The sequence below is a fragment of the Sparus aurata genome, chromosome 7, assembly GCF_900880675.1.
Source record: "Sparus aurata chromosome 7, fSpaAur1.1, whole genome shotgun sequence".
Classification (NCBI taxonomy): domain Eukaryota; kingdom Metazoa; phylum Chordata; class Actinopteri; order Spariformes; family Sparidae; genus Sparus; species Sparus aurata.
In genome coordinates, this window is record NC_044193.1 from 29434633 (window position 1) to 29454792 (window position 20160).

The window sequence follows — 20160 nt, forward strand, 5'->3', positions numbered from 1 at the left end:
TTCATCCAGCCGACATAACACACGATAGGATGGCAATTGGGTGGTCTGCCAAAAGCGAGCCGAACAATTCTTAATTTCACTCACGAGGCCATGCTATGGACTGCTTGTGGCTCAGATCTGGCAAACAGGAGCAGATTGCTCAAGTGCCATCATTCCACGCAGTACGTAGGCCAGATACAGGTGTCTTGTACAGTTTTGCTATATGGTATGGGACATTAGCGTTTTTGCAGACTTGTGTGATCGGTGCACTTTCAGATTCGTACTTTCATCGGAGCGGGAGGGGTTTGTGCTTGGTGCTGGGATATCCTGGGATTCATGTGCATTTTTCAGGGATCTGGCTGTCTGCACAGATTGTTGGTCCTGTGTTGTCTTTTTATATTAGAAATATTAGAAAAAGTATGTGCATTTTGAATTTGTATTTACAGCATATGGCTTCTCAATTTGAATTTGTACATTGGTGGATTTAGCATGTGTTCTATTCTGACACCAAGAGGTTTGGTAGCAAAATACTAACCGCAATACCAGGGGGCTTGTTGAAGCCTTTAGATAAGTCTCACCAAGGATTTATGTCCTTTCTAGGGTCTACTGTGATCTCCTCTCCCTCGTTTCTCTTTCCCTCCCCCACTCTCCCTCTCTCACCTCAGGTGCAATGCTCACTGTCATTATACATCAGCCAGCGCTAAGTTGTTGCCGTTTCCATGGAGACCCACATCACAGCAAGTCCCTAAATGATATGGACTGGTAAGTGCATGGTGTGTGTGTGTGTGTGTGTGTGTGTGTGTGTGTGTGTGTGTGTGTGTGGGTGTGTGTGTGTCTAAGCAGGACTATTATCATTACTTTGTTGAAAGAACAAAGTGACAGTGCCGAGTCGGCCTTTTCAAAGCTGCTCGGGCCTCGGCTTCTTTATCATTTTTATGAAGAGACACAAATTCGTACCAACATCCCTGACTGCACACACACACACACACACAAACGGGGCATAAAGACATAGTCCGTGCTGCTGTTGGTGCTCAAAGGCTTCCTGTTGTTGCTTTGATTCTCGTCCAACAGACGCCATGTCTCCTTTTGACCTCCATTCGTCCCCTCTTTACTCCCATCCTTCTCTGCAGTTTTCTCCTCTCACTCTTCTTGCCCGTCTCCATTAAGCACATTCTCCATCCTTTTTTTTAATCTTTATCTTTTTCAATCTTATCTATTTGTAATAATTTCTTCTCTATTCTTTTTCCTGTCCTCCCCACCTCGGCTCTCCTGCTCTCATTTGGGCTGCATTTCTTTCCTTTTTGATGCATCTTGTCTCAGATTGTCTTCCTTTCTGCTTCTGTCACCCCTCCAACGCTCAAACTTTGTTGCATTGCTCTGCATCTCTCCTGCTCTATTCATCTTCTGTTCTCGCCTTCTTACTGTTTGCTCACAGAATACTCACAATGCAGGGCACAGCATTTCAGTGCATGGTTCACTGGTGCTTCATGCTAACAGAGCTTTAACACAGTTGCATCACATCAGTCTGTGATGATCAATGTGTTCCAGAAGCAACTTCAATGACAAATTGTTCTGATTTGCTGAGTATTTGAGGACATTCCCTCATCCTCCCTCCAGGTACCCGTGTTTCACTCCCTGTTTCTTATTGGGTGTTTCCTTGTTGTCAGAACTCAGAGAAAAATTTGAGTCGGAATTCCAATTTGGAAACCAGGTTAGCTTTTGTATTTTGTATTTTTCGACTTCAGTTTTCGTTGTCCTTTCCATTTGGGTCCTCACCATTTTGCATCTGCGCAGAGAGGTGCAGAATTAAAGTATATCTTTTCCTTAAAAATATTATGATTGTAAATTAAGAATTTTAAAACTCTTGTAGCGTCCAAAATGTTTATTTTGTATATGTCTCTGTAAGAATTCTGACATTTGGTTCCAGCATTTGACAAGGTTTGTGAGCATAGTTTAACGCCATTGGTATCAGGTGGTATCTGTGTTCAGCATAAAAATTAAATGTACATACTGTACATTTCAGCTTAACATTAGCTAACTAGCATTAGCATTTTTAACAGTAGTGTAAGCAATGTTAGCTAGTGCAACTAACTGGCAGCCACTTGATGGAGCAGATGGATCAGACAACAGTGGTGTTGTGACATAAATGCAATGTTTGCATGTTGTCAATAACCTTCACCCTCTTCATCATATCTCCATCAAACCCACCACTGCCCTTCCTCCCTCCTCCCTCACCACCTGCCTCCAGGACATCAGGAGCTGGATGAGCAGGAACTTTTTGAAGCTCAATAGCAGCAAGACTAAGTAAGATTGACAATGACAATAACAGGATTGACTACTGCAATGCTGTTCTCTCTGGCCTTCCCACCAAACTGTTTAACAGGCTTCATTCAGATCATTCATTCAGAACTCTGCCAACCGGATCATCAACCACACTAAATCGTCTGACCACATCACCCCCATTCTCATTCAGCTACACTGGCTTAATATCAGATTAACTATAAAAAACCTCATGCTAACCTTCAAAGCCCTCCACAACTTAGCCCCTACCTATCTTTCTGACCTCCTCCAGGATTACACACCTTCTCGTTCCCTTGCGGTCATCCTCTGCAGGTCTTCTGAATACTCCTACATCATGCCTTAGCACCATGGGTGCTAGAGCTTTCAGCCGTACTGCCCCCAGGCTCTGGAACTCCCTGCCCCTACACATTCGATGGTCTGAAACCATAACAGCCTTCAAATCCCACCTCAAAACTCACCCGTTCAAACTGGCCTATTCACTGTAATTGTTCAGTATACTGCCAACCCCACAGTTTTACTGTTTTATTCCCTTCTCCCACACATGTCTAACCACTTTACATCTCATTTTGTTTTGTTTGTGCTGGTCATGTCTTGCCATGACTTGCTGTTTTAAATAAGGTGACTTTGATCTCCTGCACTCTAAGGTGTCTTTGGGTGTCTTCAAAGGCGCCTCCAAATAAAATGTATTCTTATTCTTATTCTTATTCTTATTCTTATTATTATAAGTTACAGCTGCTCTCCAAATCCAGACTACACAGTACAGGTGTTTCAATTAAAATGTGTTTTTATATTTTCCAAAAACTTGTCGCATAGCATATTCCCCTGGAATAGGGGAGCTGCTGACAGCTGGAAAAAATTATAAACATTTGTTGAATAATGGCGAAACAGCTCCACTCTGATGATGTCATCAAGGTTATCTTGGGATCTTGATCAACACCATGCCCCCTCCACCATGCAATGTTTAAGCACAGACAGACAGCATGGGTTACAAAGTATGTTCTCAGATCAAATTTTTATTGGAATAAATAAGTTTTGCAATTCAAGAAAGAGTGTCAGGGATGCTGCAAACAAAAAAGCCAGCTTTAATGATCTGATGTCAAATGTGAATTCGGAACAGCAACATATCAAAGGACAGGCAAAGGAAAGTCCAAGATTAAAAACTGAAGAGAAAACATATCTGAGGACAATCCAGAAGACCCTGAGGATCAGATCAGGAACACAGGGTGCACACAAGGTTCGGGGAACAAAGAGTGAGGGAACAACACTGGCTTAAATACAAAGTAAACTAACGACAGGGCGAGGTGCAGGTGGAGACACGGTGGGAACGGGGCAGCGCTAACGAGGCTGATGTGAGACAGGTGTGGGCGGAACATCGGGCTGGGGAGGAGCAGAGGAACACAGGGTGGAAGAGAACACAGGGAACACAGCTGAGCAAGAAGTCGAGAGTGACAACAAGACACAAGAGGACATGACTGCAAAATAAAACAGGAAACACCTAACCAAAGCCATGACAGTAATCTGTTACTGGAGAATTTTAATTTTATATTTTTATTTTGGTGCAAGAATAACTCCCAGATGCATTTGCACCGTTTCTGTTTGTTAACTAATTCTTAGCAGGCAGTACGCAGCCACCTTTGGGTGTGTGAGTGCACTTGTGTTGTCTGAGTGCAGGTGTAACTCAGCTATCTGGATGGCCAGAGCAAAGCGGGCAGCCTCTGCTTCATTAGTAGCCTGCTGAAACATGATGTACTGTAGACTACACAAGCCCTTTGCCTCCCTGTCTCCACAGAGGCAGCTGCTGAAGCTGTGTGTCTCAGTTAAGTTCGCTGTCCGTTCGTTAGAAGCAAAAAGGTTGCACACCTACCCATCAGGTCACATTCTGTTTACTTCATGTACTTCAGTCTTTTTCACAGGCAGTTGAATTAAAAGAAAATAAATGTTGTATGAACTTGTTTGCCTAGATGTGTCTCTGTGCCCACTTCATTTTATGTTTTGTAATCAAGTGTGAGAGATTAATAAAGACCTGTGAAGGAGATATGTGTCTGTCATTCCTGTTATTATTACCCTGCAGAAGAACAGATTATGGGCTGTAGAATATCAATTTCAGTATAGTTTTGTCTATATAAAGCAGTTGTCAGTAGCCTTTTCCATCAAAACATATTCCCTCCCCAAAACATCTGCCTGGAGCTCCAAAACATATCTGAGCCTTATAATGACGGTAACATAGGCTTATCAAGATTATAATAGTCATTTATTGATTTTTTTTTTTTTTTTTTCCTGTGGCAACTCTGCACTGGGCTATTTGTGCTTTTAAATCACGTGATCTTTGAAGGTCCGCGACAATAACACCATGTATGTGTGCATTATGAAATCATTGAATTGGGCTGCAATAAATAAAACAGTTTTCATCTCTGTTATTTTTACTGGAGGATTATACAACCAACACAACCCAAAAACTGAACACTTGATGATGTGGAGAACATATCCACTATCATGAGGTGGCTTCTTTAAATAGAGAAGAAATTCAGAACTATCTGCAGGCCTACCAGTCCTCCGCATGTTTGTGAACAGGAATACATTTTGACTAAATGAATCAGTGTTTTAATTAATGTTTTAATTTTTTATCAGGGCCACACTGAGCCACTGCAGAGGGGCAAAAGAGCAACAGTTTGCAGACCTTGTTTTATACTCTAGGGAGAAGTGCATCCTCTGGTTGAGGAATCACAAAGGGGTTTTTGTTTTTTGGAACACAAAAGTACTTTCCTCAGTTCAAAACACTACGCTACAAAAAAAATGCATCTCTTCTTTGATTAATTAATTCTTTGAGGGTTTTTGAACACAAAATAAAAAGCTCAGAAGTTAGCCCCATTACATTCCAAGGCAGTGACATCAAGATTTACCTTTTATGTAGATTTTTTTAAGACTCTTCATCTTCTCTTCATGTCTTTCTAACAAGAAATCACAAACTGACATTCAAATTTGTCAATTTTTTTAATAGATACGTTTGTGTTAAAGTATAAGAACAGAGGCTGAATTCCAAAGTCCTGCTAGATGGAGAGGCAAAGGTCAAAAAGACCAAACTGTGTAGAGAGTGAACCTCCCTGAGTGAGATGAACTTCAAGCGAACTGTGGCTTTCCACTGAGATCTGCTGATCTGGATTAAAAACTAATTCCCTCTCCACACCATTCATCTTTTGCTCACTTTTTTTTTTTTTTTTTATCATAGCCAAAACGACAGCGGATCACCAAACTTAATCCCTTTCATCCTGAAGGAAAACTTTGGTCTGCAAAAAATTTCATTTTGATTAATATGTACAAATTATGTGCCATTTAAAAATTCGGCAAAACTTGATTTGGGGAAAAAGTGACAGCCCTTGTGATGCTATGCAAGTGAGGTAAAGTCAGGGGATCAGCAAATGAAAACCTCAGCACTAAAGGGAGAGAAAAATGCATACTAAGGCCCAATCCCAATACATGCCTTGCTCCTACCACTTAGCCCTACATCTTTGTTTTACCTGCTCACATCTATTGACAGGGTGTCCTGATTGTCATTGGGATAGAGGGTTAGGGTGATGTGTTGGGGTAACATGGCCCTCAAAACAGAGGATTTTCAGGCGTACCCTTTAAACCGAGGACTATGAGAACATGTCGTTTTAATGTCGTACCCTTCTTTTCAAGCATGAACCAGTTTGGTGATATCTCAGTAGCTAACTAGCTAGTTAGCTACTGAGATATCACCAAACTAAAAAACTACCAAACTACATTGTTATCGCAGATTTGTGCAAGACAGTCCTGCAAATATTTTAAGGTACATCCCCCCTTTGATCACATATCAAACCCAAAATGTAACTGATGTTCAGCAGTGATGTCACTGCAGTTGGAACCGCTCCACTACTGCATTAGTGCAACCTGACAGATTAGCAGGACAGGTTGCTAATTGTCGCCAGTAAAGCCCCTCTAACATTAGCGTCAGAAAGCGTTTTCGTTATTATTTGATGCCATATCCATGCTTTTCTACCAACATCAAATACATTGCAAACGTCAATGTGACAATACCGGGTTCCAGCAGCACGTTGGAAATATCCGGTTGTGACTGATGACGTGTGTATACACGTGTGATGACGTGAAATACAGAAATATTTAGAACTACAGACTGAGGAGGAAATAAAAATGCATGTTACAATTGCTGTCTCTGGCGGTGTCTTTCAGCCTACATTGACCACTGAGATTCCCAGGGTGCACTGGATGTATGTAACATTGATTAGAGCATGCTAAATGAGTGTAGCGGAGTTACCTGCCTGAACTAGCTTCATTCATTAATCTAAATGAAAACAACTTGAGACCATCACAAAGTAAATGATTATGATGATTAAACACTGCTCAGTAATGTGTCCCTGCTTTGAGTGAATTATGTACGAGAAAACTGGTGTAAAAATACAAGTCCCAGACAACATTTCTGCAATTCATGACGTTTGACTTTTACATTTGTCGCAGTCAGTCCCTTTAGCATTCGCAGCTTCAACATGAGTTGTTTCCTCTTTCTCTATTTTCCAGTGTCTGAAGCCATCAAGTGCTCATTTTCCGTCTTTTCTGCTCACCACTCTTTGACCTCCCGTCGCTTCTGCTTTTGGAGAGCAAGACAATAGCACAGCACGTCAGGTCAAACAGAAGCCACAACGAATCTGCAGTGGAGTCTGGCTAATGTTTGATCTGTGCTGTAAACAGGGTCATTACGTGCCCTCTTTTCAGCACTTATCATATTTTAGCAGGCAGTAGACGAAACTCGTCCTCGACCTTGCTGCCTTCTTCCGCCAGTTATTTGTTACTCATGTTTGTGGAGTATAAGACGGATATATTTTCAACGGTCAAAGTGTCATTCCACATGACTCACCACAGCAGCTCCTCTTACTCTGTGGACGTTTTGTGAATATAGCCCCTGAAACACAATGTTTTAAACTAAACGTAAAATTAAAACAAATTCAAATTTCAATTGTAATGACATCTGTGGAAACTTCTGCATATCTGTTATTTACAAGCCTGGGCATGGTGCGTGTTGTGATGTCACTTTGCATAAAAACACAGTGGTAGAATTAAAAAACACCAGCTGTAAATGCGGATATTAATACACAGGGATTTGACTGTTGGTTGTGTGGTTTAAGCCACATTAAGTTGATACATTGTGTTGTTTCTGGATTGCAGGCTTCCTTTCATAATATCAGCCAGTATAACAGGCTTAAAATGTTTCATAAGGGAACGAGTTATGTCAGTTTGAAAAGAATGTTGATGCACAGTGTGTGTACGTGAGCAGCTGGGTGGTACATATCAAAAGAGTTGTCCAGAACCAGTCATTTCTTTTAAATCCCTTGTCTAAAACCATTTTTCGCAGACTTGCTTTGACGTGAACTCAACCTTTATGAACTGATTTTTTGGTCTTTCTGTCTTTTTATTCCTTTTACAGCTCTCAGTCTTTGTATTTGTTTTTAATTCCTCCCATCTGATGTATTTTTCTTACCGTCCTTTACCGCTTTTATTTGCTTATTTTTTATCTATTTATTATCTTGCTCTACTGCTCTTAATCATTTTATTTGTTCTAAATTCCTCTGATGTGATGTCATCTTCTTGACGTCCTTGATTTTACCTTTACCTCTACCTCTGCCTGTTTATTTGCTTTTATTTCTTTAAATTGTAATTTCTCATATTGACTTTTTGTGCTTTTACAGTTCCCATTGTGCGTTTTGTTTTAACTCACCTTAGACTTGGCTTCTTTGTGTTTGGCTTGACTACTGAGTGTTGATTCTGTTATATTGTCTTCCTGACTATCCTGCTTTTGCTTATTTCTCAAACCACTTTGTAAACTCTGTTTTTAAAAGTGCTATATAAATACCGATGTAATGTAATGTATATGCGAGTGCTGTATTCTGTCCTTGTCTGTATAAGTATGCATCTGCGTGAGAACATGTGTGACAAATAATCAGATGATGAAATAATCTCAGTCAGAATGGTCAGATAGTTGCCGGTCAAGGAGGTGAAGAAAAAGGTGAAGAGTTAAGAGATGGACTGACACAGGACGTGTGGGTGGAGCTGCTGACGTCTCTAACAGGATTCAATCCAGAAACGTCCACAGAGAAATGCACCGGGACAGACACACACATATTGACAATCACAGCATGGCTTCTTAATGTGTGTGCATTTTTACATTTTACACTTACGTACTAAAGCACGGAGGAGTAATGAAGAGCAACAATGCAGCTTTTAAAGGCAAACTAATGTGTTGTGACATCTGTGAACTCCCCCAGGGCACCTTTTGAATTCACAATGCCATGTACAGTATGAGCAAACAAAATAAAAGCCTTCATAAGAGAAAAGCCCTTTGGCTTAGTCTTTCTTTACAGCTCCTCAGCTCTGAGAAAAAAAACTAAAACAAAACCATCATTTCACTATGCAGAAAGTGCTAATTACCAGTGAACTATAAGCAGAGAGGAAGCACCTGTTTTTTTAGGTTTTCAGCTTTTTTTAATTAAACTATTTTGCTCAAACCCTAACCCTAACCCTTGGCAGAGGTACAGTATATTGGAGACAGTATGCTGAGGGCCATTCTAGTTGATACTTAGCTTTAAAGTTAAACCTTCATCTATCCAGGAGTGATGATCAGATCCAGAGCAGAATCTCTAATCAAAACTTGTTCAACAAAATGTTGTGATGATCAAAATTATCAAAAGCCAGATCTGAAAAAGAATGAGAAACAATCCTACTTTTAAATTAAGAGAGTCCACACATACTGTTCAAATGCTATGTACTTGACATGCAATTTAAGTTAATACATATTCTGTGTATACACACACACACACACACATATGTATATATATATATATATATATATATATATATATATATATATATATATATATATATATATATATATATATATATATATATATATATATATATATATAGTATAACTGCATTACAGACAGTCTTTGGACTTCATGGATCTATTTGCCATCTTTTATTTCCCAAGTCAAAAGGCAGAGGATTGGAAAAGTGCCTTGACTCACAAGCCCACAATACCCCCATGGATTAAATGGCAAGCCAGCCTCACAGCTGACACTCATACAAAGAAAAATGTAACATCGACCTCCTTTCCTCTCGCACTCACTCACTCAGTCATTTTTCACATTACTAAAAGCATACAAACACATCCATTTCCTTCTTGGTTCTCATTCAAGCCTCTTTCCTTTCTCACTGTCGCCTGTTGAATTTGTCCCTCAGCAGGACAAGATCAGCGCGTTCATGTGTTTTTCACACACACACACACGCACACACGCGTCAGGCTACATTACTGACTATCACTCTGAGCTGTAGATGAAAAAAACCCTGCTGAAGTGTATCAGGCCTACATGGAAATGTGTGAAAAACAACCTGAGGATTAAGATCTCAATCAATAAATTACTATTTAAAGGCATGGCATTTTTAAAAAACCTGACCAGGGTTGAGATCTTTGTTAGCCTCTGTCTCATGCATAATGCACAGTTTGTTAAGGCTTTTCTATTCTATTTTTGTTTTTTCAAAATTACCAGAAACAGTTGCCCCCTTTATATGTTTGTTTGTGTGTGTGTGTGTGTGTGTGTGTGTGTGTGTGTGTGTGTGTGTGTGTGTGTGTGTGTGTGTGTGTGTGAGTGTGTTTGTGTGTGTGTGTGTGTTTGTGTGTGCAGGCTTACTGATCCACATAGGTGCACAGAAGGTGTGTCAATATCTGCTTAACAAGCATGTCATCGAGGACAAAAGCTGACCTCAGTTTGATTTGTAGCACTGCTCAGTCTGCCTTCACACTATATGTACTCTGACAAATGCAGCTCAGTCAAGGAGAAAATGGAAAGTAAATGGAAAATTAATTTGGTTGTGTGTGTGTGTGTGTGTGTGTGTGTGTGTGTGTGTGTGTGTGTGTGTGTGTTGTGTGTGTGTGTGTGTGTGTGTGTGTGTGAGCATGTGATGGTGTGTGTGGAGTATGTGATGAATCAGAGTGGTGTTGTTTCATTTGCTGCTAGCAGTGAAATCAGCACTAACAAGTTTACTATCCGTGGCGGGGCTAATTCAAGCCAACCCTGAGTCATTTGTTTAATTAGCAAATAAATGAAATCAGTGTAGAAAATACTTGAAGTTACCTTGTAGTAGTAATGTTAGGTGTTATAGAAATAATTTTGTTAACACATCCTCATACATAAATGACTGAATAGGTCAGTGGTTCCCAAACTTTCTCTGCTGGGCCCCCCTTTGGTTGCTGAGAAAATGTTCGTCCCCCAATCCCAGAGGTGACATCAACAAACTGTTCCTCCTCGGCTGTGCTGAAGTCGGCAGGTGGTGTTACACTGAAGGGGTCACGGATCCAGTCATATTCTTTGGGATCCTGCACTGGAAAATATCTCTGGAAATGTTTCTGAAGGACAGAGAAGTGTGCTTCCATGCATGGGATCACTGTGTTCTGCAGCGTGTTGACTTCAATGAATGATTTCAAGTTCTCAAAGGAGTCAATATTTCCATCTTTCACTCGCTGCTGCCACATCTCAAGTTTTCTGATGAATGTGATTTTATCTGCTAGATGTGGAAGGTGCGTGTTTTTGCCCTGCATCTGCAAATTCACTATATTGAGTTTCAGAAACATGTCACTGAGGTATGCAAGTTTCATGAGGAACTTGTTACATTTAAACTTTTGGGCAAAATCGCTGCCCTCTTCCTCATTTCATCCTCGGTCATTACATCGTTCAGCTCAGGACTCAGCCGTTTAGACGCCAGCGCCTCATGGTGTATCATGCAGTGCGTCCACTGCACATTGGGGGAGACGCGCTTGATGAGCGCTTGTAGCCCTCCACGTTTCCCAGCCATAGCCTGAGCCCCGTCTGTGCAGATCCCCACACAGTCCTCCCATTTCAGATTGGCCTCTTTCAAGTAAGTGTCAATGATTTTAAACAGTTCTTCTGCAGTGGCTCTGCCAAGAACTTTTTTGCAGAAAAACAATTCCTCCCTCAAATCATCTTCATCAATGAATCTGACGTACGTTATCAGTAAACAGTCTTTGTTACTGTCAGTTGCTTCATCCATCTGCAGAGCAAAGCGGATGTTGCGCACCTTATCATTAAGCTGCTCCTCTATGTCCTTTGACATATCATAAATGCGCCTGGCGATGGTATTTTCGGACAGAGGAATAGCCCTCAGCTTGCTGGCTGCTGTGTCATCAAGCATAGTTGAAACCATGTCCATAGCACAGGGAAGTATCAATTCTTCAGCTATTGTGTGCGGCTTTTTACATTGTGCCACTCGGTAGGCATATTTATACGAAGCGAGTTGGGCATTTGCGACCACGGATGCAGCTTTAGTAAAGCGACACTGTTGAGCACAGCAGTTTATGAGTTTTTTTCTGAAAAGTCAACTGACTTGTCTTTGTGCTTAGGGTGTATTTTCTCCAAGTGGCGCCTTAGCTTATTTGGCTTCAAACTAGGGCTGGGCGATTAATCGAATTTTGATCGCGATTTCGATTTTGGCTTCTCACGATCATGAAAACACTGTAATCGAAGAAAAACGATTAACGTGCCGCCGCGCGTTGTGTATGCAAATTACTGCGCACAGTGAACGCACCTGTGTCGCCTGCAGCTGCAGCAGTGAGTGTGTGGATCAATTGTGGAACGAGCGATTGACAACATGGCAGAAAAGCAGCCTGAGCCTTTAGTTGAAAAGAAAGGTAGGACAACTTCGGTCATTTGGAGACATTTTGGCTTCAAATCGTCGGACGTGGAGCAGAAGGAAATTGTTTGCAAAGTCTGTCACACCGTCGTGTCTGCACCCCAGGGCAACACGACATATGTATTTAACCATAAAGTGGTCTCTGACAAAGTATTGAGGGAGCAAAAGACCCAAAAAAGTGCAAGAGCGCCAACTTCAGCCACAGCCACCGCCACCGCAACACAGTCCTCCATTGAGGACACTCTTTACAATGCCGCTCCATATCCCACCGGCTCCCGGCGACAGCGAGAGACAACGGAGGCTGTGACATTCATGCTAGCTGAGGACATGTGTCCTATCAGTACAGTTAGCAACCCAGGCTTCAAGACACTGGTCAACACTTTGGACAAGCGGTACGTGTTGCCATCACGCAAACATAGAAATATTATTATCATTTACTTTTTTACTTGTTACTAATCTATCTGGTTGTTTTTCTAAAAGTTATATTTAAAGTTGAGTTTTGGTGGCTCAATAAATACTTTTTTTGAAATCAGTGAATAATCGTGTTTATTAATCGTGATTTCAATATCAATCAAAATAATCGTGATTATTATTTTTAGCATAATCGCCCAGCCCTACTTCAAACTGTCACAGGCTAGAATTTTGAGACACACAACACACTGTGGTCTCTCCTCATTAGCCACCGTTGTACTGGTGAAGCCAAAGGCGAGATATGTCTTGTCATATTTTCTTGTCTTTGCCTTGCCTTGTTTTGGGAGCACATCTGGTGACGATTCATCCTCTGCTTTACGTTTAGGTGGGAGCCCAGTCAAAAACTTGTCCATGTTTTGCTAGCAGTGTCCAAGCATGCTTCATTCATTTAGCCCTGTAGCCGTACCACGCCTCCCCTGCAATGGATCTGCGCCCCCCACTTTGGGAACCACTGGAATAGGTCAATTGACAGTCACTCCAAAAACAACATGACAGTTGTGTGCTACCAGTGACAGACGTACTGGACCTTTGTGTTAGAGTCACAGTTTTCTTAGGTTTAGACAAATCGGTTAGGTTTAGGAAAAAAAAAAATGGTTCAAGTTAAAGAGACATACTGACATTACTTCTGTTAATTCAGTTCCAAACGTACCTCGATTACGCACATAATGTTTGAAACATGGCGTAACTTTATTATAGATGGGAGTAAAAAAGAACTCATCAATTACTTTTGGTCACACACATGTAAACAGCGGTCTCAAAAATTAAAGTCCTGTGCGTGTACAACCCAATCGCCCCTTCCGAACTCCTCTTTATGCAGACAACCGCTTTTGGAACTTAACCTGGCTTCTCCTTTGCTACTCTAATATTGGCCACAAGTTTGCTGCCTTACAAGAAACATCAACATGGACTGTGACAAGCTGATTGCACATTCAGCCTATTTGGTTGTTTGTCTGATGAGGGCGGCCTGATGTTCAAGTCAGCTGAGATGAAAAATACCTTTTTAATATTGGCCACAAGTTTGCTGCCTTACAAGAAACATCAACATGGACTGTGACAAGCTGATTGCACATTCAGCCTATTTGGTTGTTTGTCTGATGAGGGCGGCCTGATGTTCAAGTCAGCTGAGATGAAAAATACCTTTTTAACCATTTTATTCACCTCCACGGTCACATAGAGTGGTGTAGTAAAACCTGGACATCAGTTAGCAAAGTCAGTGTTTTTGTTTTTTTATTGTTTTTCAGTAAGATGTCTGAAATAAGGTCCAGGGGGCCAGCAAGATGCTTACTTATGATAATAATAATCACATAAAACTATTTATTTGTATTTTCATATCAAAATTGGTAACTATAATATCCTATAAACTCATAAGCGCTTATGTAAGCTTGCACTAACCTGTTATTTCAACCAATAATTTTGTGTCATCCACTCAAAATCAATCTTAAGTGGTAAGCAAGAGGCACTGAGCTCATTTTTCATGTCAGAGAGTGTCGGGACTGAACACAAACTCTGAGACCAACTGCAGCCAGCTTAACAATGGGGAATCCAGTATGGAAGTTGTTCATAGAGTTGGCTGCCATCTGACAGTTACAGCTGGCTCGTTTAGTTAAGCAGGTAAAGTTAGCTGACGAGGCCCCGGGTTACCAGGAGTTAAACCAGCCAAGATAACCACCTCGGTACTGTATTCCCTGTCGTTGGACTGGCAGCCGACTGTCTTGGATGCTGTGTAAGGTCATTTTTGCGGGCCATGATTGGCTAGCCCTCTGATCACTTAATCTCCTGACAATTGAGTCACAGGGCAAGCTATTGTGACATGTAGCTGCATTGCACGGGAGTTACTCACATTCAGCGTAAATATGTGGAGGCAAATGTCACTCTGCCTCCGTTTTAACTCGACTTTAAAACCACCATTTTTTTTTTTTTTACCAGGGAATAACTGCAGCCTTTGCCCTGGGTCTCAGAAAGTCAAACCATTTCACACATGAAGATTAGTTGTTTTGTTCATGAGGATTACTCAACCTGTCAGCTTTGACTTTGGAAGGTGTTCTAAAGCCAGAAAATTACCTCTGCCTGGAATTGTGGACAAATTTTAAATGCAAAGTTGCAAACTGGGGCGGAGACAGGCGCACACTCTCTCTCCTTCCAAAGCAATCAGCTGACAGAAAAGAACACCTGAAAAAGATGGAGGAAAAAATGGATGTGCTCACCTAGACCGCCAGCTGCAATTACTCTTCCTCCCAGGCAGCCTGCCACGAAGTCGGCCCTCTTCTCCCTCATCCTAGATGTCCGGCTGGGTTTGATCCAGATACCTGCCAGAACAGAAAGTTTCTCACTGTCAAAGAAAAACAATGCACCACAGTCGAAGGTTTATTGACAGCCAAAACCTACGTCCATAAATAATTGAGAAACATTTCTTTTCAAACCCAGATCATCTTGTTTGGTTTGAAGATGTTCACCTGTGTATGGATTCTAGCTGCAGGGATTTGCTTCTATTCAGATACATGAGCATCAGTAATCAACATAATTGAAACGGTAACTGGGGAGTTGATAGTCAAAGAAACACATTTTTTCTAGAAAAAACAATGTGTCTCAAATGTCTTCCTCTGTTCCTAGTCTATGCTAAGATAAGCGTGGTAGAGTTCAAGTTCAAGTTCAAGTTCAAGTAGAGCTTGTTATTAGTGCATAGACCTGGCAGTAGTATTGATTTTCTCACATCCCCTCATCAAGAAAGCACAAAGAAGTGCATTTCCCAAAATGTCGGACTATCCTTCGACACAGATTACATGAAAGGGTGTATTTTGAAAGCGTTTCAAGCATCATTGTCTTTGTGGCTCCCAAAAAATTTAAAGTAAACAATCCTTGATGTGCCTGTGTACCTGCCTTTGTTTCCTGACACAACCGATGACCTGAAAATGGAGAAGATCACTGCTAGACAGAGGTAGAGAAAACAGAAATCAAAAGGAAGGGGAAGAGGAAAAAGAGGAAGAAAGAAATTGAATGCACTCCAGAGAGATCTGTGTTTGACAGCACAACAAGGTCTGCCTCAGGGGTTGCCTCGCTCTCCATTTTCCCCCTCACTCTTCCTCTCTCTTTGGATTGAATCCCACTACCAAACAGCAGATTACATTTCTATATTTGGAAAAGTGATAAATAGTGACACATCCCCTTTCTCTACTCCTTCACATCTCCGCTGCAGAGAGCCCTAACAAGAACACAGCCAATTCACATAAATGAAACAAAGTACATTACAGTAGACACAGTAGAAATAAGCTTCATTGACATAATGTAAATAAATACATAACACTGAAAATGACGAGCTACACCCAGGAAGAAGTATTTTGTACCCATTTGTGTAGATTGTGGTACCTTTTTTTCCCATATGGTGCTGTGGTGCTGTCACTAGGCCTTAAGTTGTGTTGTTTCCACTCACTAATGGCAAATGGCAAGGGAATTCACAGATAGGCAGTATTTCATTGAGGCTACAATGGTGTAGTATTCCTTTAAATTAGTACAAAGTCCAGCTGAGGTGGACAGAATGTTTTTGCAGGTTTTGATTGTGGAGTATTGGACCAATGACAATTTTGACCTCATGATGAGTATAGAATAGGGTTGTAATGATACATATCGAAGCTGAAATCGCGACACTCAGATCCACGAACCTGTCTCGCGCTGTGAGAAGGCAGAATCGCGACACAGTCCAGTTCCAGCCCTATGCGCTGTAAGTAACACCAGAGATTAAATTGGGCCGGAGCCCTCCGGAGCTCAGCTCCGCCTCCTCACCTCGTCAGTACAGCCAGCAGGAGCTGAGCTCCCTCTGTTTCGGTGTTTCATTGTAATGGTGGGTGTAACCACTGGTGTAGTCCAGGGTATAGGTGGGTATATGGCGTATACCCACTTATTTTTCAGTCAGCATTGCGTATATCCACTTCTAAATCTCCCCTGATGCGCACGCAGAAGTGTCACACCGGTGAACAACAAGGTGATTTCATCCCTCTCACTTATTCCTATGGTATCAAACTGCTTGCCCTCCTTCGCGGTGTACCAGCGTACTGAAATGGAGCGCACCTCAGTACGGTGAGTATACATGAAAACCCATTGGTCAAGTTAGATTGATTGACAGCCTTCAAGCCAATCACAGCCATTTGACCAAACCCACTAGTCCCGCCCGAGAACTGCCATCACTCGCTGGCGTAGACAGCGAGTAGAGCAGAGCTGTCACTGCATGAGGAGTGGGATTTTCGTCCCTGTAAACGCCCGGAAATCTCCCTACCTTTCGGTAGTTAACGACAATTTACCGCCTGTGAACGTCGCGTTCGTCTGTGCCACAGTTTGACGGAAACGAACTATGACGTATGTGGAGCTCGCGGAGGTGATAATGGCTCCAATTAGCATGTGAATAGCAGTGAAACTACGCCTGGCCAGAGGATGTATGGGCTGACCTGAATATCCTCAATACTCAGTATTGGATGAAGGGTTTTGCACTACTTTCAAACAAGAAAAGTCACTGGTGATCTGTCACTATTGGTCACCCTGGGTCATTATAAATGATAGTGTACATACACACACACACACACACACACACACACACACACACACACACATACATATAACTTGTTAACTTGAGAGAAAAAATAAATACATTTTGTGTGTGTTTTTTTACACAACATTGGCCATTGCTAATGACATACACAGTAATTAACCTAGCATACTTAAATAAATCAATTCAAGCTCAAATTTAAGAGTCTATAATCTCTATGATCTATTTATACCAGAGATTTTCTTAAAATGAAGTTAATACCTTTTAGAAAAATGTCACCTGAGGTAAAACTCACCCTGCTACCCTGATTTGCATTTGTTTAGCTCACAGCATGAACATTTACATGTTAAAGCCTCCCATAGAATCAGGGGGAGGGGGGTCATGGGGAGACAACTGCCAAGCAAGGCCCACGTCAATTTCCGACAATTCACGGCAGTTTTTGTGTTGCCTGCAAACTGCCGCGTGCAGTCGTAAACCTGAACTTCCACAACAATCTATAGTGCTGCTCAGTCATGAAAATCCCACTTTTCATGCAATATATTAAATGGCTATTTAACTATTTAATAATGTAGAATTTTGTCTGTAAATAACTAAACTATGTCTTGTTTTGTGGCATGTCAGCTAATATTAAGCAAGCCAGGTGGCGAACAAAGTTAATGCAAGCCAGTTAAAGTTAATGGTAACTGACAGAGTTATCTGGAGACATACACTGATTTTGACATTTTTCAACATTATCATTACTCTTTATGTTAGGAATGCCAAAAAGGAAGAGGTTAACTGGCTTCTGACATGTAAGTGGAGTTATGTGACAGGAGGGAAAGAGAAAGCTAGCTTTCAGTCCTTAAATATACTACTTAAAGTTTATAGTAGTACATTCATATTGTTGCATTAATGCCATGTAGGTGTTCATTTACGAAACTTAAAGCTATTTGTTGGAGCTTAAATCCTACTTATCAATTAAGAAAATCTCCTACATCAACTCATCCCTGTTACTGCTCTCAGAAACTAGAAAAGAATATAAATGAAGATAAATAAATGCAGTAAAACTATTAAAATATTAAATAAGAGGAATAAAATGATATAGAGTACAATAAAGGCTAGGATGAAAGATTAGTTAAAAAAGATAGAACAACAAAATATATGTAAAGCAATTAATAAAATGCAGATAAAAGAACAAAAGAAAGTTATGTTTTCTAATCAAATCAAGGCTGTAGAGGTTTGGTCTAAGTTTACATTAAATATTTCAACACTTCTATCTTCAGGAATATTAACATTGAGTTTTTTATGTAGGATGTTTATGAGGAAGGGAAGTCCAGGAGTCAGGACAAAGGAGAGCTAAGGAATAAGGAATAGTTCACACAAAATGCAAAGTTGTCTCTCACTAGTCTGTGGGCCAGTATTGGTTTAGCAATTTCATAATCCTTCCTCCCTGAGATCAAGCAGCAGGAATGATGTGACAATAAGCAAATACTACTGACAGATTTTTGGGTAAACTATATAGAGTAGTCTTACATGTCACTGTTTCTAAAACAGGGCATTTTTTAAAATCATTAATTTGGATCCCCATCAATACATCAGCCTGTTTTCACAGCGCTGTGTCAGAGCTTCATTACTGAATCTGTTCTGCTCGTTTATTGAGATAAAACCTGAACCAATGAAACTCCAATCCATGTGTTCACTGCTACCGGCATCTTCTCGCATACCGCGCAAGTGCACGCAGGCACACACACGCACAGACACGGTGCTGCTGAGCGCAGAAGGTGGGTGAAGTAACTGTTACAGCAAAATGTTAACTTTGTTAATTTACTGAAACTAAATGTCTGTATTTTTCACCTTTTTGTTTCTGTGATGAAGTCTCTACATAGCTAATGCTACGTTAGCAAATTGTGAAAAGATGAGGAGGGCGAGTAGTTTTCATTTGATTAACCGCCCTCCTCATTAGCTAAACGTAGACAAGCTAATGCTATGTTAGCGTTTCCCATTAATGAAGTCATTCCGCCACAGTCTCTCACAGAAAAAAAAAAGTTACATCGCGACCCCCCCCCCCACTGCCGCTGCCGAAAAAATATGTATTACGCTGATGGTGCAAGGTAAAAAAAAAAATATTTTGAGAGATAATGGCCGCTGAGTGAAGAAGGGCCCCCCCTCCTTACAAAAGCCAATTTAACCACTGAGTAACACCACATTAACACCGCAGCGGTCGTTCGCCAATTCTCCGCCATTGTTTGTTCACACAGAGCGAAACACCGCTGTAAAGACGAACCGCTGCGTAATTCACACAGAAAGCCGGTGCTGCGGCTCCTAAAGAGATGTGACGGTACACGTCATGATGATGACGTGTGTGTTTTCAAGGGGTTTCCCCAGTGTCTCCCCTGTCAATCAAAACCAGACAGAGGCTGTCTTCCGGGGTAAAGTTCACTGAAGTCTCGGTCCAGAGGACTGACCGTCGCGGAGATTTTTTTTTTCATCATAAACACTCAGTGAGTTAAAGTTTTTTTTGCCGGTGACAGGCACTGTTTATCGGGCAGAAATGTGACGAGGAGTCGGTAGGACGGGCAGGAGGAAGGACGCTTCTCCACGTACAGCTGCTGTATTTTTCCTTGTTGCCAAAGACAGTTACAGTTACTACATTACATTTGTTTGGTTCTGTAACGTTGCTTTGTGGGACATTTCTCTGTATTAAGTTGAGTGAGGGATCTGTGCAGTTAACAGACCATCAGATAGACACGCCCTCCACAATACTATCAGACAAGTATCATATACAGAAGTTATTGAAATGTTACATGAATAAAATGTTTAATTAAAAAAAAATAAATAGAGGTTTGTATCGAACCGTGGGTCAAAAATTGTGATACAAACCTAATCGTGAGTTTGGCGTATCGGTACAGCCCTAATATAGAAGTGAATACAGTTCATCCTGAGGAAAGCAGAAAATGTACAAAATGTCACAGCTATCCATCCTAGGTGGTTTGAATCCATTTCTTGTAAGTCAACATTGTGGGACTGTAAATACATTGATGGTGTTCAAGGAAAGGAAATGCATTTGATTACGGAAGGATAAGACACCACCTTATATAGGGGAGACACCGTAGATCATTATCAAGACAAAAGCAAGAGCAGTAATGCATAGCAACAGATAA

The 20160-nt window shown here is 41.1% G+C and overlaps 1 protein-coding gene across 3 annotated transcripts in view; it reads right to left on the minus strand.

Moving 5' to 3' along the window:
* The window catches only part of klhdc8b (kelch domain containing 8B), a 221182-nt gene that overhangs the window by 2635 nt on the left and 198387 nt on the right, over positions 1–20160 (minus strand). For all 3 annotated transcript variants that reach the window (XM_030421783.1, XM_030421782.1, XM_030421784.1), the window contains one exon: positions 14691–14792. In XM_030421783.1, the coding sequence (XP_030277643.1) occupies positions 14691–14792 (102 nt within the window). The remainder of the gene's footprint in view (positions 1–14690; positions 14793–20160) is intronic.